At 38.8% G+C, this 24,050-nt stretch overlaps 2 protein-coding genes across 2 annotated transcripts; one reads left to right on the top strand and one right to left on the bottom strand.

The window, feature by feature from the left end:
- Positions 1 to 352: 352 nt before the first annotated feature.
- LOC134669120 (ciliary microtubule inner protein 2B-like) lies at positions 353 to 23,388 on the bottom strand. Its single transcript, XM_063526660.1, has 5 exons — positions 23,249 to 23,388; positions 4,427 to 4,528; positions 3,750 to 3,899; positions 3,049 to 3,245; positions 353 to 2,592 (listed from the first exon to the last, which is right to left on the bottom strand). Exons 1-5 carry the CDS (start codon positions 23,317 to 23,319, stop codon positions 2,360 to 2,362), a joined length of 753 nt encoding a protein of 250 aa, XP_063382730.1. The 5' UTR covers positions 23,320 to 23,388; the 3' UTR covers positions 353 to 2,359.
- On the top strand, positions 8,727 to 12,385 carry LOC134669123 (uncharacterized). Its single transcript, XM_063526664.1, has 3 exons — positions 8,727 to 9,179; positions 9,920 to 10,021; positions 11,080 to 12,385. The coding sequence occupies exons 1-3, from the start codon at positions 9,092 to 9,094 to the stop codon at positions 11,256 to 11,258; spliced, it is 369 nt and encodes a 122-aa protein (XP_063382734.1). The 5' UTR covers positions 8,727 to 9,091; the 3' UTR covers positions 11,259 to 12,385.
- Positions 23,389 to 24,050: the final 662 nt, after the last annotated feature.

Below are 24,050 nucleotides of genomic sequence, written 5' to 3'. Positions count from 1 at the left end.
TTCTAAGGATAAAATAAGTGCTCAACCTGTATTTAACAACTTAGTGGGCGAAAATTGGTCTGGTTGGCATCACATATACACAGATGCATCAAAACTTTCTACGAATAGTTGTGTAGGGGTTGGTGTATTTCATCACCAGTATAATGTTGTACAAAAAGTTAAACTTCCTCCGGAATCTTCGGTATTTACTGGAGAACTATTTGGTATTTATAAAGCTGTTGAGTATGTTTGCATGTTCAATTTAAATAAATGTGTAATTTTTTCCGATTCTAAAAGTGGTCTCCAAATTCTTTTAAAATCACCTTTCAAAATGACAAACAGTTACCCTTTGTTATATGAAATCCGAGACATCTTGTTAAAATGCGAAAAGAAAGGGCTTACTATAAATTTTGTATGGGTGCCAAGTCATTGTGGAATTTCCGGAAATGAGAAAGCTGATCGTCTGGCCGTAGATGCTGTTGCTTCTGGTGATATCTTTCCATATAAAAATTATTGTCATGATCTTCTGTTGCTCCCCAAAAGATATCTCAGGTTAGCCTGGGAGTTCTTTTGGTTTTGGAGCAGCCTGGAATCTGGAAATTATTATCTTAAGATTCAAAATGATATCCCTATAAAGCCGTGGTTTTACAATAAAAACTTTAATAGACGCGAAATATCATGCTTAACACGCATGAGACTGGGCCATACAAGTGCTCCTTCTGATCTTGCTAGATTTAAATTTATTGATGATCCTAAATGTGACTGTGGTGCTGAGGTGGCTGACATTAACCAAAAAATTATTTTCTTGTCCCTTATACGATCGCACTGTTTTCATGGAAACTTTACAATCTAAACATATTCCCTTTCCAACTGACATCCCTTCCTTGCTTATTAATCATGATTTATATAACATCATAGCATGCTTCATCTTTCATAATAATATAAAAGTATAGTCTTTATAATATCAAGTATATGTATCACGTTGTATTCTTATACCTGACCTGACCACTTTTTCCAAATTGCGTTCCTTTATTCCTTTCCGCGTTTAATTTCCTACCCTTTTACTTGACGTTGGCTACGGGCAACACCGCCCTCAAGTCCATACCAAGAAAAAAAAAAAATATTTTTTAAGTGGTCATTACACGAAGTATCGTTAAATCGCCAAAAAGATACTGCGTGTATGCACAAATGTTTTTTTGGGGAATAGACTAAAGACTTGTCTTGACAACTATAAGGTAGGGTTTTAAAGGTGTGTGCACGACCCTTTAAACGACAAATAAAAGTACAGGAGTAGAAAAACAATTTAACAGTGTGGGCGCAGGTTCTAGACTATTTTCTACTCGATCTAAGTACCTATTTCCTTTGTATTGGCGGCGGCTAGGTTCGTGTGACTCTTAAGGTATTGATATTGATAATACGTATTGTACGCTCGCTTGCGCTGATTGGTGCGCGCATACAGTGGCGGATTTGCAGCATTGGCCGCCCTAGGCCCCGGGCCCTGTAGTAATTTACTAGTCGCCCCTTTCTCAGCACCCATCTATAGACTGCCGCCTTGCTGCCCCTAATATCTTCCCACTTCTAGGCGTAGGCCTGCTGGGCCTTAGAGCAAATCCGCCACTGCGCGCATAATTCATTGGGGGTCGTGCCGTCCCATTATTAGTTATCTCGCTTGTACATAATGGTACGCGAAACTGAATACTGTACCTAATGGTGGTATTCCACCTATGCATTGTTCTTTATCCGATGTGGGAGTGAGATGCAATGACATTAGACAAAGAAATTGGACATGTGGAATACCACCTTAATCTGCAGTTTTTGACTAATATAATTAAATGATGACCTTGTTTGTTTTCGACCCTTGGATTTGAGTGTCGGAAATATTGTGGACGGATTTTACAAAATTCGAAACTTTCTTATGATCTCTGATTAGAAACTTAAATAATGTATGGAAATAGTCTCGTGAGTTTTCGTCTAGCTACGTACATCTGGCATCTCGATGCATTATTTTCGTTCGGCGTTTGTAGACGTACGATTGTCATCTATTCATCATCCGAAATCTAATTGTCAACTCTGCGTAGAGGACAAACACTCAAGGCTGATGTTGATCTCATTTGTCGCCTTTTATTACGTGGCATTGCTTTGTCCGTGTGGCACGTCTGTGCCGTGTGGTTATTAATTTAAAGTAAAATTTTCTGTGTGAAAAAGGCGAGTATCGCGTCGAATCTATTCTTTTTTTTTCGTAGGTGAATATATCTAAGAAAGAGCGAATCGTCTCAAGTACCAGTCAGTTTGTCAAACAACATTTAAAATTCTTAACAATCAACACAATTCAGAAGAATGTCTACCGGCACTTGCCAAAGAACATTCTCCTCCCCGTATGCTATCCCCAGTTCCAATACGAGAACTTCCTATCCTTGTCCTTCAGTATCGCCTTAATGTTGCCGTCTGCCTCGTGGAGCTCCGTCCTCTTGTCTCGTTCGAGGCGGATGAGCTCTAGGCCTCGCTTGGCGGCGCAGTGGTAGCGCTGGCTTAGCGAGGCCTCGGAGCCTTTGATGCGCGGGATGTGGCCCGTGTAGCCGGCTATGGGTGGGAATTCGGGGGATATTGTGTTTTCTGGAACGAAAACGAAAGAATAGGTTAAATAATTACTTATTAAGGTTCGATTTCCTGAACATACTCAAATTCAAATTGATTTGAGCAAACTCGCGCGGGTAGATGTTGAAGTCAACTTTAGCCAGTCATCTCAGAGACCACGGGGACAACGCCGTCCTCGAAACGTCGGAGGTTAAAACTTAAATAGGCGATTAAGTCCCGCCGTTGTGCAATTTAATAAATTGAACTGGTTACTAACTAAGGTGTGCTTGTACACTGATGGAATTGTCGAGTCCAGATTAGGTACAGTACAGTTTTATTTTGTCAAGCACTTGTTTTTGCCAGGAAAACTTTTACTCGTAGTACCTACATATCTAAACCGGTTGAGGTTTCTCCACATCTCGTTCCTAGATGCACGGTGTGCGCTTTGTGAGTACGTTTGGGTTCAGTATCAACCTGGGAAGATATATATCTTACCTTTGTACTTATTGATCTCTCTAAATCGGTTCAGGTCTCTCCGTATTTCGTCTCGCGAATGCACGGTTTCCATCTTGGGCGCGCTTCGCGAGCGGGCGTGGGTTCGGTTCAAATCGGCTCGTCGACGCATCGCCCGCTGGTTCTCTTCGAAGTCTGCTATACAGTCGTCCGCTGCTCGTCCATATGATTTGCCGTATCTAGAAATAAAATTACAGCTTTTAGAAGGCAGATCCTGATGTATATAGGGACATTGACATGCGACAAAAGTAAGATCAGCCCTCATGTCCAGGCAATATAGGTATACGTATATTTGTAACCGGCAGTTTATTGTTAAGGGCAGGTTAAGAGTTTCGAGACAGCCTGCCGGCTGGATAGGGCTCTTTGCCTCATAGCACCGCATTTATGCAATCCCAAGGTCTTGATACCTAACTAATTATTAACCGTATATTCTTTCTTTTGTCTCCGATACCCAAAGGTTGTCTGGAAGAGATCGCTCTTAAGCGATAAGACCGCCTGTTGTCTTTGTTTATGTTATTATACATTTATTGTAAACTACGTGTATGTGAGGTGTGCAATAAAGAGTATTGTATTGTAATAACTGTAGGAGATTAGATGGACCGAAGACTAGTGTGTGTTAAAACTCTGGAGCAATGTCCAGCAGTCGGCTTGATAGTTAACGGGAATGATAGACAAGGGCCTGCCTAAAGTTCATTCCGGGAACGTAGCCAGTGTAGCCGGTCATGTAGGCGGGCGTCCGGCCGATGCCGTCGTACGCGTCGCGGCGCGGCGCGTCGCAGCGCGGCATGCGGTCTAGCTCGTAGTTGTCGCCGCGGCGGTATTCCAGCGGTTTACTGTGAAATAGGCGTTAGATATTCTCATCTTAAGGCTTAGAACGCACTGAGATTAATTTTATGCGGTTTCAGTCAAATTTCTTACGGTTTCTTACGGTCTTGCAAGTGCGTGCGTTTCTGAGGCATGCCGTACGTTAACCTTTTTGCGGTACCCACTGATGAAACCGCAAGAAATTAATCGCAGTGCGTTCTATGACAGATGACTTGTCTTGTAAACTTACTTAAGAAAGAGAGAAACGTTTGATCTAGGGATGCCTCACATCATCAGGACTATCTCACTTTTTAAGTTGCCAGGACCAGAGAAATTACATGGATAACATTCGTCACATTCCTACAATAAAGTATAAAATTACGAATTGACGAATGAATAATATTTAAAATTATAATTAGCGAAAACGCGACTACCTAACTTAGGTTCAGAAGTGTGAGGAGCGATGCGCTAGAATGTAGCAGATCATTTTAGGCTTTTCTCGCGTGTGGTTATACCTACATACTTTACAAAAAATACTAAGTCCTATGTGACTCACTTGAACAGGCCATTCGACTTGATCTCCCTGAGTATCTGCCGCGTGTTGTCTCCGTAGCATTTGCCGTAACGGAACTTTAGCATAGGACAGTGCCCGGTGTATCTGCAACAATGGAGTTTAACTTAATCTTCAGACATGTGAATCAAATCGTTGGTAGAGTGACGAGGAAGCTATAGGTATAGGAAACTAATCAAATTTATTATTAAAAGAGGTAAAACTTTACCCTATTACTAAAACTCTGCTGTCCGTCCGTCCGTCCGTCCGTCCGTCTGTCACCAAGCTGTATCTCACGAACCGTGATAGCTAGACAGTTGAAATTTTCACGATGATGTATTTCTGTTGCCGCTATAACAACCAATACTAAAAACAGAATAAAATAAAGATTTAAGTGGGGGGCTCCCATACAAACAAACGTGATTTTTGACCGAAGTTATTAAAGCAACGTCGGGCGGGGTCAGTACTTGGATGAGTGACCGTTTTTTTTTCGCCTTTTTTTGCATTATCGTACGGAACCCTTCGTGCGCGAGTCCGACTCGCACTTGCCCGGTTTTTTACCGACTTCCACGTGATTTCGACTTGACGGAGCACTATTCTAGGCACCTGTGCGTAGCTTTAGAATCTGGAGCTGGCAAAATAAATAAGCTAACTTTGATCTAATGATGCCCAGTACAAAACGGTCACGAAAAAATAAAACAAGTCAGACATGAAAGGTTAAACTGTTGGCAGATAACCTTGAAGAGAAGAAAGTTAAACGTTATCGAATCAAAGGGTAGGTAACCTCGTCAATAAAAGGGATAGCGATGGTTTGAAAGCACGCAACACACAAAACGCGATTTTTGTAAATTTAGGGGGCCTGGGGGGTTGATGGAACGGTCAACTAGGAAACTGGTATCCCTGGACGCAAGCTACATGGGTAATATATATCTTTATATATAAGTAGGTATACATCTACCTACATCCATCCTTATTGGTATGTGTCTCTGTCTTCCAGGCTGAGACAGATGAAGATGGGCATAAATAAAAGTAAGTACTTAGTTTTATTTTGAAGTCTGGGGGCTGAAGGGAAGGTGTTTCAAATAGCTACTCATTAGGCACATGAATGAAACCTTTGCAAGTGGAAACTTGTAAACGTACATAGTTACAGTCAGCTGCACGAGGGCGGGGGGGTGTCAACTATCTCCGCAGCTGTATGTACATAGGCTACGGTGATAGCTTACCAAGCTACTGTGGGTAATATACCTAGCTATGTTTGTTACCACCGTCGAGGTTCAAAAACACAATAGACGGTTTACGTAATCGCGTAGAGAATTCTTATCACTGCACCTCGCTGTAATCTGTGCTGCCGCGAAACTCGTGCCAGGCACATTTCTCTATCTAACCTGACTTAGGTATAACCTGGTATAACGGACGCATGCCATAGTTTAATCAGTAAACACAGCGACCTGTATATTGTAAAGACCAGTGGCGTGCCTAGGGTTTCGGAGTAAGGCAAGCCGAAAGATATGTTTTCGTAATAAATGTCCAATCTCACTCTTTGGACTTAAATGAATTTGCTAGCGTATCGCGGCGAGCTATCATAGCGCACAGCACAGGGCATACCTGTCACTCTAATTACGCCTTAATTGGAGTAAACCAGCAATCCTTGTGTTTTGTAAACGGTCGTACAAAATTTTCTCTTAATGCGACTGACTTATCTGAGAATACACAAGTCGGGTGTTGGTTTTGGCGCGGAAATGATATATATCCCGTTTTTCTACAAAGTTTAACGATTTTACCTTGCTTTCGTTGAGTAATACGTGGACGCATCTCATACCGTCACAAGGAACAACTTCATACATTGTTAACACTTATAAACGTCACAACAAACGAACAAATCCACATTCACTACTTAATTCAAATTCACTTAAATGAATTGACCTATTTGACCTTTCGTTATGTTACTTTCGACTCGACTAAATAATAATACACTTGAAGTAAACGCGTGCCCGTGTGAACTTATGCAGCTAACTTCACACCAAAAGCTCGGCTTAAATCGCCTTATAAAATTGCTATACATACCAACAAATAGTTACATCGTTCTATGGCGTTTGTAGGCTCAGACCGCCTAGAGCGGGACGAGAAAGCAAGTTCGCACTCGTCGGCTTGCAACCGCAATCCGACGAGAGCGAGCAGGATAGCTGAATTCTCAGCAGATATTCATCCTACGCCTGATTTCTTTCGCGCGGAGGAGGCGCCACGGCAAAATTTTGCAACATGCTGGCGCCGCGGTCCGCGCGCTGTGGCTTGAATTTAATAATACGTACGGGTTCATTTGGCGCGCGGTTTAAAAATAATCTATATTGATTATTGATCTTATCACTACGTAATTTCGGTAAGGCAACTAAGGCAAGCCCGGCTTTTGGGCTTGTATGGAAGTACCGCCACTGGTAAAGACCTCCACTCACGATGATCTTAACTCGCGCTCAAGCAAAGACCGTAAATACATGTACTTAGGTATTATCGCTACATCTTAAAACAAAGTCCCCCGCCGGATCTATCTGTGTGTTTGTACGTTTGTTTGCGACAAACTCAAAAACTACTGAACGGAGTTTCATGCGATTTTCACCTATCAATAGAGCGATTCTTGAGGAAAGATTAGGTGTTAATTTGTTAACCCGTACGAAGCCGGGGAGGGTCGCTAGTACTGAATAAGTGCACATATAAATTAACGGCCTGCCTATTCAATGGTTATTTATTTATTTTATTTAGAAATTTAAATCAGGTAACAAGGCCCATATTACAAATACCTTACCTATAGACGTACGTATGGATTTTATAAACTTATAACGAAACACTATTTAGTCTACAAAACTGCGTGTCTTAGGTACTGCCTTACAATGATATCGCATTCACTGCCACCAACGCATATATGCGTCACCGTGACTTTCACGTGCCTTTGACGCACAGACGCGTTCATAATATATAGTGACAGCAAAGTGCGGCACCTGGTGAATGTCCAGGAAAAGAGGGTGGCACTGAGGGTCTACCGCGAACCACGTTAGATAGAGAGGCAACACGTCGAACGTGGTTCGCGGTAAGCCCTCTGGTGGCAGTGAATGCGATATACTAATAAGACAAAACACTCCCTCAAAGAAAAATTTCTTCCGTCGCTGATTGCGTCAGGCAACTGGGTCTCTATGGGGTAACGTGACCGGATTACCCGAAAAGAGGTCTAAGCGCCAAACGCTATTCAAAATAAATGAGCCTGAAACCTCGCTAATGTGACGCTATCTACAATAATAACGTAACCGTATACTGCAAAACGTAATTCAGGACCAAAAAAAGTAATAATTTGTTTGTAAAATAGTAAATTCCTTTTTGTAAATAAACACTCTAAGATAATTTATTTATTGGTAATTTTATTCCTACTATTTAAAAAACCACTTTTATTTACTTATTTTTACATAAATAAAAGACGCGCTAGTAAAAAGTGCCAACATTGTGTTACAGTTTAGTAGGTTACGCTTAGTCTCCATTATTTACCGGTCTCTTGAAGCATATGGGTGGGTACCTTATAAGTAATTAGGTACTGAAGCTTACCCCTTCACCTATATTTTATCGACTAACAAGATTCGTGGTAAGGCATCGTTTCTCGGTACTTACTTACTTGATAATAGCTCCTTCAATTCGCACGAACGAAGTTTGAAACTTGGTACAAGGGTATAACGAAGACTGCTAAAGTTTGTTGTTTAACTATTGTTTATGTTATGAAAGGGCAAAGTTTCACAATATTGATTATTGTTAATTTTCAAAATAATAGCGATCCAGGGTTTATGGAGAAATTATTGTTAGGTAAGTATTTGTTTAGTTGTGGGAGTTTTATGGGCTTCTTCGACCAGAAAATAATCTATAATCAATTACAGAAAATAAAGTGCAACCTAATAAAATATAAGGTAGGTACCTATATATATGTTGTTGAGTTTAACAACAATAACAACTTTACGCAACTTCTATTATAGTGGTTTGTGTAAGAGCAGAGAACGGTAAGTCACAGGCGAAGTGTTGCAAATGATGAACATCATGAACACAACGTAAATAAGGTTGGTAAGAGAAGAGGGAGAGACATTTATTGATGTGGTTATAGGTTGTAGGACTACAAATGAAAACCATAAAACGATGACATACTGTTTTGCTAATTGTTATTTTTATGTTATTATTGCACTGTTTTGATTTGTTATGTACTAATTTTATTTTATTTTATATTTTGATGTTCTATTCTAATTCTTATTAATTATTCTAAAAAACGATCATCATACGACAAGTAGTACAAGCTGAAATGTATGTATATTTTACCTGTATGAAAATTGTATAAACTAAACTAAGTAACTAAACTTTAGGGTTCCGTACCTCAAAAGGAAAAAACGGAACCCTATAGGAACACTTTGTTGTCCGTCCGTCTATCTTTTCCGTCCGACTCTCATTTGTCCGGTTTTTTTGTTAAAGGTTACTGTCATTGTCCGCAATAATACGAGAGGCCCAGTTCTAAATGGAAGCAATCCTCATAAAAGTCATAAACAAACCATTTCACGCAATGGAGCGAGCGTGCGAAAACACAAACACAAACGTAAGTAATCGTGGGAACACTACTTTTTACTCTCGTACTCAGTTTAGCAGAGTTTCAAGACAATGTCGGTTCTTGCGTTACTTTCTTTGCTCCTATTGTGCGCAGCTCATCCGCGACAGAATTTCCGATGTCTTTTTTACAAAGGCGAATGTGAGTTGATTTGTTATAGTATCGGGTAATATGTAATTTATTTATGTATAAGTAATGTTGTTTGCAACTGATCCTTGTTGATCTTGATCAAACGCGGTTAGATTATGTTACCGCACAAGTAGTTACACAACTACACGTACACACTGTAGTGCCGATTAAATTCTATATCTAAGTATGTCGTTTAAAGGCTCACGCTAGAACGGTCCGGGTCCGGGCCGGGCGCCCGACATTTATATTTCTATGAGAGGTGACGCTTCGTATAGAAAACTGAAGTGTCGGACGCCCCGGTGGGCCCGAATCGTTGTAGCATCAAGCATGAGTCAACCTAAATTGTATCTCGAGGGTAAATTCCCACTTATCTTCTTCATCTCAAAGTTTACATAGGTACGTAAACGTAAACACTCACGTTAGTCAAAACATAATCTTTGCTAGACCATCAGTTGTTCGTTAATTCTAATACGATTAGGTACAGTCAGCAGCAGAAGTGGCTAATCAGGTCAGGTGTTCAAAATTACCTTGGCACGCTCTTAATCCCTTAACAATTAAGTAGCGTCGAGATCATTTTGAACACCTCGCCCGCTTAGCAACTTCATACCTATAGAAGAGCTGGTTTTTTTCTTATTATTACAAGTATATTTTCGCGGAACCCCAACAGAGACACACCACACTTTGAGAATGGCTGCTCTAGGGTGCCGTTAGTTATATAATTAATGATGAGTTAATGATAATTTAAATTGCAGGTGTACCCCACTGTCCACGTAACATGCACCCGTACCACACGCGCTGCGATCAAGATGCAATGTCGCAGCGCACTTGCCGTTCCAGATATGTCTATCCCATAGGTACTACCTTTAACCATTATTTCAGTTTGCGAAATAGTCGAAGATATTTAAACTGACACTTTGTTTTGTAACCCTTTAACTTTCGACTGAATAAAATCTTCAGTTCAAGCCTCATCCAAAAAGTTGATGTTATAGGGTGGCCTTGTAGTATTTTTGAGACCTTTGCTCTATAAAGGGTTAATGTCTCTAGTTATTACAGCCATACAGCATCGTTTCTTTTTTTACCCCGACTCCGAGTACTCCGACTGAAGGTCAAAACTCTTTAGACTCTATTTTGATGAAAGATGAACGACCGTCGACCGTTTTGACGCCTAGGATGCCAATAGGCAACATTGTGAATAAACTTCAAGAAATGGAGATCCTATAATTATATGTCCTTAAAGTATCTATAGCCAATTAAAATTTAACCTTTAGGCTTCGGTGAATGGACTACTTTTGTAACATACATATTACTTAAAATAAGAAAAGTGTTAATTCAACTGCCTACTGTCTGTGTCTTTGTAAAATTATATTGGCATAACTACTTTGAGTCCGAGGTATTAAAATATGCCAGCCAATAAACGTTCTAGAGGTTTAAATTTAGAATTGAATTCTGCTTGTCATTGCTTATGCGATATCGATCGCGTCCGTGGGACCCTAAAGACTATGGATTCGCGGGCTTCAAGAGTTCGCGGAGCATGTTTTGACAACAGTTGCATACGAGTAGGGTTGAACCAATAAGAGAAGTCTGCAACGATTTTGATGGAGTTAGACCAGAAAAAGTCTGCAGCGATTTTTTGATAGTCCACGCTGTGGTCCACGCAGTGCAACTGTTATTTATACGTCATAATTTCATAGAAGTTTGACACTTGCACTGCGTGTGCTATCAAAATCGTTGCAGACTTTTCTTGGTCTAACTCTAGCACACGCAGTGCAAGTGTTATTTTGAACGTCAAACTTATATGAAATTATAACATATAAATGACACTTCTACTGCGTGTGCTATCAAAATCGTTGCAGACTTATCTCGGTCTGACTAGCTGAATACGAGTAAAATGTAATTCATTTCTATATCCCAGGGTTCACATGCGGCTGGTCGCGCTGCGATTGCAACGGTGATCTTCTTCTGGAAGAGGATCAAATGCGCTGCGTGAAGGAAGAAGACTGCCCGGATCCGAGTCTGCGCAAGCGCAAGTCCCGGCGTCGGCTGCACTTGCCTGAGGGCACCGACAGCGATGAAATGTTTAACATTGGCTAATGATCCAAAGCTTTTTAAGAATATTACTTTTTTAATATTACTTTATTAAATATTACTTTTTCAGAACATTTGAAGGGTACACGAAAAGAATATGTCTAGTCACTCTGACAACGTTTTGAGTAACTGCGGTTTGAAAGCAACGATGTACATAATAATGTAAAACATAGGAGATATTTCTATTAGTTTAAAATACCCCGCAGTTTCAATTGCCCCCCTGCACCTTAGGTGTTTTTAAAGTAAAAAAAAAGCGATTTTGATAGCCCACGCAGTTCAAGTGTCATTTTAAACGTCAAACTTCTATGAAATTATGACGTATACATAACACTTACACTACGTGGGATATCAAATCCGCTGCAGACTTTTATTGGTGCGACTATATGTTTATGATTACAGAGGTAACCGAAGTTGTTACTAATAGTTCAATGAGAGCTCTACGTTTTGAGATTAAATTCTCATTTTTCAAAACATCGACTAGCGCATGTTCTTGCCGTGTACCCTTCATTTGACTGTCTTGTACTTTACTATTGGAAAAAAGAGTCTCAATAAAATTATAAAGTGAATTTATAAAATATTTTATAAGACAAATAGCTAGTGATAATTTGCGACTTTACCGTCGATATGTATTTGGCTAATATATTTGTAGGTATATAGGGTGCATAATAGGTCCATTTCTTAAGGCGGACCTATAACTAACATCGGCTACTTATTTGTGACGTATCAAGATTTTATGGTCAAGTATCGCCCTATTAAATTACTTTATTATCTTATCAATATTCTTAGAAAATTACAATCTGCTGTCGTTTTCGAGTCACAATATAACCAAAACAATATAATAGGTATATATTTAATTTTGATTGTAAACATTAAGATACCTACCCAATAGGGTAACCGTAGGATACTCGTAAAATGGATGATATAGAAATATCTATATTTAATACATCATTCCATTTTACGGGGATTCGTATTTGCGGTAAATAGCTATTCGCGAGATTACCGACGGACTACCTAGTCCGTCGTCGTACCGTACCGTAGGTCCCTACCTAAACAAGAGGTACGGTATATAGTACCTACCTATTCTATAAATACAATTTGTTAAGTACCTAATGAAAGAAATTTGATAACGAATATTGTACTAGTTTCATTTAATTTTTATACGTAGGTACCCTTTTAGTTTTTAGAATAGGAATATTTATTTTACGATATTCCTACGTTAAGTATATCTACGAACTGTTTTCGATACAAAGCGGAAAAACAATGCTACGGCCTACGACGTAACATTCGTAGCACTTACTGCCCATGAAGTAAGGGCTGTATTCAGAAACATATGTGCCAATTTGATTTGTAAGCAATAATTTCGTTAAAAAATATGCATGGTGGTGGTATGATGTGAATAAATAAAATAAAATAAGCAAAAAACGTGCACTCGAATCAATTCATCCGTTTTGGGTCTATGATGCCACACATTAGATAGTATGCATAGATAAACAGATTAGACTTGTCTACCTACTCTTTGTGTGGGGGTTGAAAATCGCAATAGGAACCAAAAATCGATAAGTTAGTTTTATTATGCACTAGCAACCCGCCTCGGCTTCGCACAGGTTAACAAATTATACGCCTAAACCTTCCTCAAGAATATATCACTCTATTGATAGGTATAAACCGCATGAAAATGGAGTTTTTGAGTTTATTGCGAACACGCACAAACAGATAGACGCGGCGGGGATTTTGTTTTAAAATAAGGTGTAGTGATGTATTTTTCCTTGTTGGTAAGTATAAAAGCAACATCAAAACATAAAAACACTTTTACATCAAAGGCATTATTTTCCGGCAAAAGTACTAAGTTATTTCGCGGAATAGCCGAGGAATTTGAAATTAAACAGAATTTTCGTAAATAATTCAATATGGCCTGGGTGCATGATAAGCGGGGCAGGTTGGTAAATAGTTAAGATAATGATTTGGCGTCCTGCCAGCAAACAGTCGGAAACTAGGCCGCTTTAGTTTACTGCTAATACATATTACATGCTCGAGTAGCAGAAATAAGGACGATTGTTACACCGCGCATTAGATTTCGGAGCCTGTGACTCCAAGATCTCATCGCTCCAGGACCCCATTTTATGAAAGTTTTGGCTCGTGCAAATATGACGGCCTCCGTTTTAGCTTGGTCAAAAATGCTTTCGAATGTCATCTTGGCTATGCTAGATCGTATTTCGCAACCGTTTTTTTGTCGCTTAGTTTTTAGAAATTTCACAAAATGGCCAAGGTGATCCAGGCCGTAATGTCTGATTCTTCTTCTTCTTCGTTCCTGCACGACTGAGGATCGTGACCAACAACTATGTCCCTCCATTTAACGTGGTCAAGGGCTAATGTCTGATGATCACTAAACTTTAAAAACTAACCATTAAAAACATGGATTCTTATTTCTTATCGTCATTCCCCGAACTCTCCAATTCCAAAAACAAACGTAGGTAGTAGGTAGGCTTCGTAGGTAGTGAACAAAAGGAGGAAGTCCATTCAATCATTCAACTTCTTATTCATCTGCTCGTTGAAACCACAGATGGAATTAAAGCTTAGAGCTGAGTGAGTGAAAAATGCAGCTCCCAATTGTAATAACCGTCTTATTATTTAGCTTTGTTAACTGTGCACCGAATATGTACTTCGAATTGGTGCAGAAAAAAGTAGAGTGTTTAATGTATAATGGCACATGTGAGTAAAGATTTTTTTGTTTAGTAGGTAATTTCATCACATCACACCTAGCAGAAGCGGTGAATATTGAACAACAAGTGTCTCCCGGTATTTACTTGTTCTATATAGAAGGGACATTAATATTAATTCACTCTATGCATGACAGTAGGGCATATTAATTAGTTGTCTTGTCTGAACGGTACAATCGCCAATTATTGAAGCTCAAATGATGTACCTATGGAAAATAGTAATTTGACTAATCGTAGCATCTGTCATCCCGAACAATAGTTCTTTTCGTTATCGTGACTAATACAGGTTGTTTGGTACATCGTAAATTAAAACGGCAGATAGGTTGAGTCTATTGCTATCTTCTCAGGCCTAAAAATTTTAATTTGGCGCACATTTTTTTTTTCACTTCTATGCCAGTTTTTCGTAAATTTCAAATTTTTAGTAGTAAAAAGTAGTAGTAAAAAAACCATGGCCAATTTTGTTTTTCTAAGCATAACGAAGATAGCAAACGACTCAACCTATATGCCGTTTTAATTTGGCAAACGATGTAAGTACCTACCAAACATCCTGTATATAGATAGGCCCTCATTTGCCAGCTGTCAAATATTATGAAGATATCGATATCGTCCTTTGAACGTTCGTGATATCATCCCTGTGTGGTCTCGTCGCTTTAGTAATCCCACCACTCATTTTACGCATAGCCAAAATTAGTAGGTATTATTACTCGTTATCTTTTTCAGGCGTAGCCCAATGTCCAGAGCACATGTACGCCGTCCACAGTCGCTGCCAGCCCACATACTCGCAGCCGACGTGCGACGAGCCAAGGGCGGTGCCATTAGGCATCATCTGCGACTGGTCACGGTGCGACTGCGACTTCCCCTTCGTTTTACATGAGTCGTCGGGGTATTGTTTCTCGCCTGAAGACTGCCCTTGAAATTGTGTGATGCCAGGATTAAAATAGAAAACTATTAAGTAATGGGATTAATTTTAATACAATACAATAGCTATAATGCGAATTTCTGAGCTTCGAGCCAGAGCGAACTTATAAGTGAATCCCGTGAATCAAAGACTGTATGAATAGAATATAACAGTTAGAATTTAAATTAAAATGTGTTTTTGGATAGGTACTAAATTAAAAATGTGTCACTAGTTTGGCAAAAAATTCAGTGAGTTTTTTTGCTCCACTATAGGTACTTATAAGGCCAAGTGGGATACAAATTAGTATACCTAACATTTGGACAACTTACCAATATTGTACGCTTTTGTAAGGCAGGATATGGAGAGCATAAATATTTTGTACCACCTTTTTGTAAACCTCACCCATAACCATACAATAAATATTTTTTGATTTTGATTTTTGATTTGATTTTTGATTGAAAAATCTTACAGTACTTACGCATGTAAAGCTTGAACACGCCAAAACGTGGGCACACATTTTTGCTTAGGTATACATTTTGGAAAGGGTGGTTAAATTTTATTACTTTACTTAAATTAAAATCGCTATAGTATGAGGAATATATGATACCACAATAGTTGTCAATTGTATGATTCGTTTTCATGATAACGAGCTTTAAACAATAACTGAGCGAAATCACTTTGCACCAATAGAATTGGAAAAGTCGATTAGGCTAAAGAACCTTGTGAAAATGTTAATATATCGAGGATCGATTAGTTTTTGTGTTTTTGAAATGTTGCGGAGACGTCAATGAATGGAAAGACAACCAGAAAGCAGAATAACACGAGATACAAATGAGAAAAAAAAAGAAACTAGGAAAATACAGCGTTCTTACATAAAGACCGAAACCAAATTTTTCTTATGTTGCAAAAAACGTACAAATATCTCAAATTTATGTACAAAAAGAGAAGTCAAGTTAAATTAAGAGCTAGCAAGAGCTTATCTGCTCCCAAAATAGTGGTGCTAAATGAAATTTGTATGCAAAATGTAGGATATTAAAACGTTTGATCATTTTTAACGTATTTGAGCGTGTTAGGTGTTAGACGATGGTTCTATAGAAATACATACTTCAAGCAATACACAAAATAAAAAGTTTGACTTGTATGAGTTGCTAATACATTCCCGAAGATTGCAAGATAAAAATAATGCTAAGTATCCCCATTATTTATTGGTTGAGCCAGCTACTTGTGATTGCATCAAGCGACGCCGTTAATTGATTCGCATAAGGGACATTGACTATAGAAATGTATGCAAGAAACATTTGCGAAAATGACCTAAACCTATTTTAAAGAAGCCACAGCTCACAGTTACTATTTTGGTAGCATTCATCGTGTTGTCATTACACTATAACAGTGACGAAGGGGTATTAACATGATGGACATGCTGACAATGCCAAAAGGGTACTTTTGGCGGATGGTAATAAATGAAGGCGGATGGCAATGGACTGGGCCCATATCAATGAATATTTGAAAAAGACACCCGTTAAAGTTATATTATCAACTTATCCGCAAATAACTCTGGCTTGGACTACTTAAGCATACAGTAATCATGTCGTGCAAAGTGCCTGTGTCCTGGTCATCACGAAGTCTGTGACATGTCAAATCCTGAGGCTGAAATGATAGTCTAGTATATTAGCATGATAAACTATAATATTTTCAATTATATTCAATATATATTTCGCTCCATTAGACCTTTATTTTCTATTTATTTGTAATTTTATGTGCCCACGTTTTGGCGTGTTCAAGCTTTACATACGTACGAACGTGCGTTAAGTGTTACGTCGCGCTTGCATGACGCAGCATTTGAGCCATGTGCACTGAACGGGTTGCGACGACACAAACATTTGTAGGCATTAAACTATTAATAAATATTCAGATAGTCAATAAATTTTTATCTTCTTCAGATATTAATCATAAATCTTCCAATAATTCTTACATATAACTCCTACATTGCATTGTCGCAACGAGCGCGGGCGGTTAATCCTAGAATCAAGCGACGCCGAAGATATCTCGAGAATATTGGGTTAGCGGGAAAATTTGTAATACCATGGTCTGGTGGATACGGAATCGATTAAGTAACGTTTTCTTGAATACTTATTTAAATATCTAGATTTCTAGTGATTTTTCATGCTTACTCATCTTTTCGTTACTTAAAAAAGTTAAGCATGACAGTGACGTCACTCGATTATGGTAATAGAAAACGGCATCGAAAACTCCACGAATCGAGTTAACGTTAACGTGTAGGTATGGGTCAAACAGATCACTGTGTTACGTTCTTTCCTGTGGACATACACAAAGTTAAGGGCTATAAAGATTAATTTTCTTATTGAACCCTTATCCACGTAAAACTAGCGTGTTCGCGCGAACTGTACATTTTTCTCCCCTGTGGGCAATAGTTAACAGCTTGTGGGCATGTAAGTAATGATTTAATCATAGTTCTGTAAATAAAAGGAGGACCTTTTTACGTGGGTTAGGGTTAAATAAGAAAATTAACCTTTATAGCCCTTAACTTTGTGTATGTCCACAGGAAAGAACGTAACACAGTGATCTGTTTGACCCGTATATAAGAAATAAGAACTACCTAATGTACGATATTGTATAGTAACATCTATGTGGCTTTTATGGTACGAGTTCAAAAAACCCGGCCAAGTTCGAGACCGACTCGCGCACGAAGGGTTCCGTACTATTAGGTACGCAACGGTTAAAAAATTACGTTTGTCGTATTGGAGCCCCACTTAAATAATTTGTTTACACATGGCTTACCTATATAGACCAGGTACCTAGGTACAAGTACCTTTACATGCCTACACTACTTTTTAAACGTGCGCAATGCAAGCAAAATGCCTATCACACCTTCACATACATAAATAATAGCGTCTCGTGACAGTAATAATTTAAATTCATGTCCATTATTGGCTATCAACGGTTCGATATGACGCAGTTTTCTTTATTCGCTGCATTATTCATTAATCGTGGTATCAGTGTAATTCCAATAGAGTAGCTTACGAGTACATGAGCGAGTCGAAGGCTACGCAACTCCGGTATCGATGTTTATGTACAGTCACTACAGTCAGCAATTACAATTAGCTTAGCAGCACAAGGCCGCACTGGCAGGATCGCCATGTGAGGTGGGACGTAAAAACAAACAACTGCTTGCTATGATATGGTATACTGCGCGTCAAATGATACATGTGTAGCAGTGGCGGCGCGTCCATAAAAGCCGATTCCCACCGGCTTGCCTGTTTTTGGACGTTTGAGCAGAGTTGTAAAGGAAATATGTAAGCCAAATTAGCCCGGCTTGCCTATGGATATGTTTGACGCGCCGCCACTGATGTGTAGCCTTATTACTCTAACACTGTATATGTGTGGGTAAGGCACACACTTACACCTTTGCATACTTCATTTCTATGCACGGGTATACAGGTACCCACCTTTTCTCTACAGCTGACTGTATTGTCGACATGGTTGTGATTATTCACTTTTTTGCAACGTCACAAAGTCTACCCCCGGTCAGTTATGAGTGTTCCTGCAGAATGATGATGATTGGGAGCATACATTACTAAGGCTGCCTATCCACTGAGGCGGAGATGAGAGGATACATCTCCGCTCCGCCTAGATAGCGTTGAGTATTCGATGCCGTCCTTCCGCAGCAGAGGGCCTACCGCTAAAACCGAAAATCGTAAACTGCGGGGATCTTTCTCTTTTACTTCAATAAAAGCGTAATTGGAGTGACAGTGACAGAGAAAGATGATGCCCGCAATTTAGTCCAGAGATAGTCCATGTGGTGTTAATCGTACAAAATGTCCGGTTATACTGGTCACCTGAAGAGTGTGACTCAGCGCGTTAGCGCAATTATCGCGCGCAGGAGAAAATGAACGCGATGGCGGCAATCCTGATTTGGCATGAAACTATTTACTTTGATTAGAAATTTCATCGTGATTTGCATTGACTAGCGGGTAAAAGGCAACCATTTATTTTTGTTAATTACAAAGGCAAAGACATCTTCAAACCTTTCCTTGCTTACTTATTCATTTCTTATTCATGATGAACATTTTCTGTAATTCGATTGGTGACTTGCAACATGGTACTTCAACTAGCATATGCCATTCCATTGCTAATGTGCCTATAATACATTAATTAAGTCGTTATGGATAATGGACAACACGACAATGATAACTATGATAGATAAGACACCAGCCACACAATGCTTTTAGGCGTTCATGACGTTTTAAAGAATTAAATCTCTCTCCATTAGGTTAATTTATAGGTAAGTACATTTTGATGCATGTGCGCAAAATGTGTAACGAGTATTTTGTACGAGTCCCGGGCCTTTAGGAGTTATGATTTATGTTTGATAGAATAATATGTATACATAAGAAAAGTGCGAGTCGGACTCGCCCACCGAGGGTTCCGTACTTTTTAGTATTTGTTGTTATAGCGGCAACAGAAATACATCATCTGTGAAAATTTCAACTGTCTAGCTATCACGGTTCGTGAGATTTAGCCTGGGGACAGACGGACGGACGGACAGCGGAGTCTTAGTAATGGGTCCCGTTTTACCCTTTGGGTACAGAACCATAAAAATATTGCGGAATATTTAATAAGTAGACCGGTCAGTTATTTGATGTGTGGCGATATAGGTAAGTATACCTACCTACTTAGGTATCATTTGTAATTTCCCACGTAAAAACGTAAAAACCCTAAAGTAAGTCAGTAAAAGTTGTGGTAAGCATGCCTTTCTAATTCTAATAAATCCCCGTGCTAAACACGGAATAAAATAAATTCGATGCCCGTTAACCAATACAATCAGATGGCCTAATTCAGGCAACTATGTTATCTGTGAAACCAATCCCATAGCCTTGACACAAGCTCTTTTATGCCATGCCAAGGGCGGCCATAACCAAGGCAGTTCCGGTAAACCTACCTGCCATCAACAGTGTTGATAATTCGTAAACCTTATTAGCATAGACATAAGATCCAACTACGGTCTGGCTGTTGGTCATTGTGTTACCTGATTAAAAACATTTAGTTCCGATTACGAATCCAATAGCATGACCAGCATAAGTTGACCTTTAGATTCTTAACAGCTGTGTATAATCGAGGATTCATTGTATACTAGATCGTGTGAGGCGATGTATTTGTAGCGAATACCTACTTAATTTAGTTTATTAAAAGGACTTTTGTTGTTTGAAAGCTTTTACGCTAGTAACCAGTGAAACAGGTTAATGTTTCTACTCGTAGTTTGAATAATTAGGGCACGGGATCTTTATTTGGTTGCGTTTGATGTGGTCGTTAACTGGTTTGTATTTGTAACTCTTTCAATTACTTACTTTATTTTAGACGAAAGTTTCATTTCAGGTCATTAGCGCTGACCTACCTGCATTATTTATACAGTCTTCCACACAATAACAGGCAATTCGAAATTCTTGCTGCAAACACATATGGTTCAGTCAGCATCAGATATACTTGAGCGGGTAAGGTGTCCAAGAAAACATATACACTTCAATAGTCACAAAAATAAGGACATCTAAGTTGTCATTTTAGCATAGGCTTTCAGTTCGTCACATATATCTTAACTTCTGAGTTTTTCTTTAACACATACACCCTTATTTAATCACAATGACAATAACGGTTAGAAACTCAGTGGTAACTAAGCACTCAAATTCAAGCTGCTGTCATTAATACCTACACGCACTGCCAATCACGTACGTCAGCAGCCAGGGTGCCACCAGTTGCTAAGCAGTTGTTATTTCAATGGTAACTAAGCATCAACATTTTATCTGTTTAACTTTTAAAAAAATACTGTAGCAGCTACGAATTGACACCTCCTTTCTTAAAGAAGTATTTTATCGTCAAGTGTCAAACTTAGACCATAAATAAGTAGGTTTTACGAGAATGATAGGTTTTTTATTTTAACTGTCATAGGCGGCCGTTCTTCCAAATCGTAGAGCATATTATATGTTAATATATTCATTTAGCCCGCTTATTGTACTAAAATATACTATATAGTACTAAAATACGATGCTCCGAATCGATCAAAGAACGAAGGAGAAAATAATAGAATTGAAACTTAACACGTTCTCTGTCCCAATCTGACATGTAAACCTTATGGCTTTGTAATAGAGGCTAAGCCGTTAAAACCATCATTGCCATGCATATACACCTACGTAATATGCTATGTTGACCATAGCAATGACGAATTTTGTTTTTACAACTTAGCAGAGAGGATAGAGTATACGGAGTTATATACAGTATGTATCAGAAAGAAAGGCCAAGAAAGAGACCCATTAATGTTTAGGTCATACTGAGCAACTTTTACTATGGGACCAACCCCGAGACCCCGGAAAAAAATTACTCTCCCATAGAAAATTTCAACATCAGACCAGCAAAATGTATGAAACTTCCAAGTATTTTTCCGCGTTTTCGGGGTTGGTCCCATAGTAAAAGTTGTTCAGTATGACCTAAACATTAATGGGTCTCTTTCTTGGCCTTTCGTTCAAACTAACGTTCGTACTAACAATAAGTTCAAAGATATACAGTATGTTGATACATACTGTATATCTTTGAACTTATTGTTAGTATAACCAGTATAACCTAGCAGTAAACATCAAATGGCATTCCGCACAGGAGTAATCTAAGGAACGCTTACTGCGGGTTCAAACCTACAACGTCCTGTTAGAAAGTCGTACATACTCTACATGTGACATATCTTCAAAAAACATATAAACGTATGCGAAATTAATATAAAACCACAAATTAAGTAATAATAGAAATGAAACCCAAAAAAAAAGCTGTAATCTCTAGGTGCATCCGACTGAGATTTGAACCCGCGGTCTCTGCTTTGAAAAGCAAACGCCTTAGTAACAAGACCACAACGTGCCTTAACAATTGGTTCTAAATTCGGCTTCAGTTGGCTTTCGCTATGTGTCACTCATTCGTTTTGATGATTCTATTAAATAAAAGAAATAGTTTGCAGTAAGCTGACTGACAGCCCTCTGTCAATGGTTGAAGGGCAAAACGTGAGATAGATGTATGTGATGACAAGACTGTACTGCTTTCGATGATTGTCAAAACGCTTTACCTGAAATTAGCATAGCTATTATTCATTCAATATACGACCATACATGTATGCTTTAAACGTCTATTTTTCCATATTGTTCAGATATATTTGACACGTTGACCGCTTAGATACCAATGGTTTTTTGACAGCTAAGGTATCAATGATTTGTTGTAAGTGTAGAAATTAATGAATAGCGACTGTTAAGATATTTGTGACATGTTGAGCGCTCACAAGTAAATGCTACCATGACAGTCAACAACTTTTAGACAGTTTAAACGTTTACCTCTCTTTGAGCACCTGGAGTGTATAGCGACTTCAGCTGCTGACTGTTCATTTACGGTCTCTACATCTCTACGTGTAGTAGGTACATGCATTTATAACTAGACTACACGAAATATTGACTACGACTACGGGTCAGCTGTTCTACAATAATAAGTAATTTGAATGCATGTGGCCATAGCAGGGGTGCGAAGCTCCTGACTTCGGCCAAACTCGGCTCCGCTCGGCTCAGCATTGCTCCGAGCAATTATTAGGGTTGGCACCACTTGACTTCCTTTTGGGTGCACGACCACAGATAAGATAATCACTTGAATTTTGACAACCCTAATTGGCCGAAAGGGATAGTGCCATGTATTAGAAAGGGATAGCATGATTCGACCCTGAACCGCTGTCAAACTTCGGTTTTGTAGGAAGCTTCCTTTCTGTACGGTAGTACTATTATTTATTCTGTGGCCATAGTGTATTCCGCTCGCTAAATTGCCACCCTATGTCCACCACTTTTCTTATTAAGTTTATACAATATTAAGATCATGTCACATGTGCTGGCGAGTCGAATAGGCCCCAATCCACATTTTGCAGTTGCATTTAACCCGTTTATTGCAGAGGTACAGACATAGACAACGACTAGTAAATCTCATTAATATTGTCATTAATCATTATAAATAACAAAAACTTGAATCACACATAAAACTAATCTACACACACACACACACAACACACAATGGATAACGAAATACATACAAAAACAAACCCATAAACACCCTGATGAAACTACCAGATTGGTGATAACTACTTTGTTTTGTGTACGATTTGCTAGCTCATCATGTGATGACACATTAAAAAAAACACATTTCTGCATCAGTAACTATCATCAAACTTATTCCTAAAACTTACGCACAACAAAGCTGTTTTGTTTACCTTTCTGTTACGTTACGCCGTCACACTCGAGTAGATTCAACTACTACAACGAAATAAACAATGAAAATAAACAAAGAAATACACTCACCCCGGTATAAAAGATCCATTCGTCTGCGTCAGATACTTATGTCTCTCGCGATTGCTAACGTCTGTCCACATGTTTTAACTTGAAAGTTTGTGGTCGCGCATTTCGTGACGTCGGCGCCGCGGGAGGGTTCAACCGTGACTGGCACCGGCCTATCGAATGAGAAAGGGCAGAATGCGCGCGCAAAAAAGGAAAACATCGTGTATTCCTAGATGTAGAGGTATAATTATAAGATTATAAGGGTTGGCGCGACAAAGCGCATAGTCATTTGATCTGATTACATGTGTTTTTTTTATATATTTACGATGTACCTATTTCTTTATTATAATAAAACGATCCGGTAAAAAACATTTACACAGACAGAATCTGTCAGTACACTTACATTTATAAAATATAGGGTCCGTAAGTTATTTTTTCAGCTTTGCAAGTATAATCACTACAATTTATAAAAACATAAAATAAATAAAATATTAGGGGACATCTTACACAAATCAACCTAGCCCTAAACTAAGCAAAGCTTGTACTATGGATGCTAGGCGACGATATACATACAAACGTTTATAGATATATGTACCTCTTAATAATAAACGCGCTACAAGCCTCAATTAGCTAATAATCGTTTGTCTTTATCTTTAATTTTGACTTATATATTTGTAAGAAAGGGATAAAAAAATAATTTAGCAAAATCAGACCCGTAAAGTTTTATGAATAAGGGGGAAAGAAAACCCCCATGACTCAGGAACAAATATTTGTGTTCGTCACACAATTAAATGCCCATTCCGGGATTATATTCTAAGGGAATGTC

Source organism: Cydia fagiglandana, chromosome 11, assembly GCF_963556715.1.
Source record: "Cydia fagiglandana chromosome 11, ilCydFagi1.1, whole genome shotgun sequence".
In the NCBI taxonomy this organism is placed as follows: domain Eukaryota; kingdom Metazoa; phylum Arthropoda; class Insecta; order Lepidoptera; family Tortricidae; genus Cydia; species Cydia fagiglandana.
Note: the sequence above shows the minus strand (reverse complement) of the source record. Positions and strands in the feature narration are given on the sequence as shown.

Coding starts and splice junctions, on each gene's coding strand:
- LOC134669123 (XM_063526664.1), top strand. CDS start 9,092: ATGTCGGTTCTTGCGTTACTTTCTTTGCTCCTATTGTGCGCAGCTCAT. Junction 9,180..9,919: donor TCTTTTTTACAAAGGCGAAT/GTGAGTTGATTT, acceptor TTTAAATTGCAG/GTGTACCCCACTGTCCACGT. Junction 10,022..11,079: donor CAGATATGTCTATCCCATAG/GTACTACCTTTA, acceptor TCTATATCCCAG/GGTTCACATGCGGCTGGTCG.
- LOC134669120 (XM_063526660.1), bottom strand. CDS start 23,319: ATGTGGACAGACGTTAGCAATCGCGAGAGACATAAGTATCTGACGCAG. Junction 3,900..4,426: donor AAGTCGAATGGCCTGTTCAA/GTGAGTCACATA, acceptor CCTATTTCACAG/TAAACCGCTGGAATACCGCC. Junction 2,593..3,048: donor AGAGATCAATAAGTACAAAG/GTAAGATATATA, acceptor TTTTCGTTCCAG/AAAACACAATATCCCCCGAA.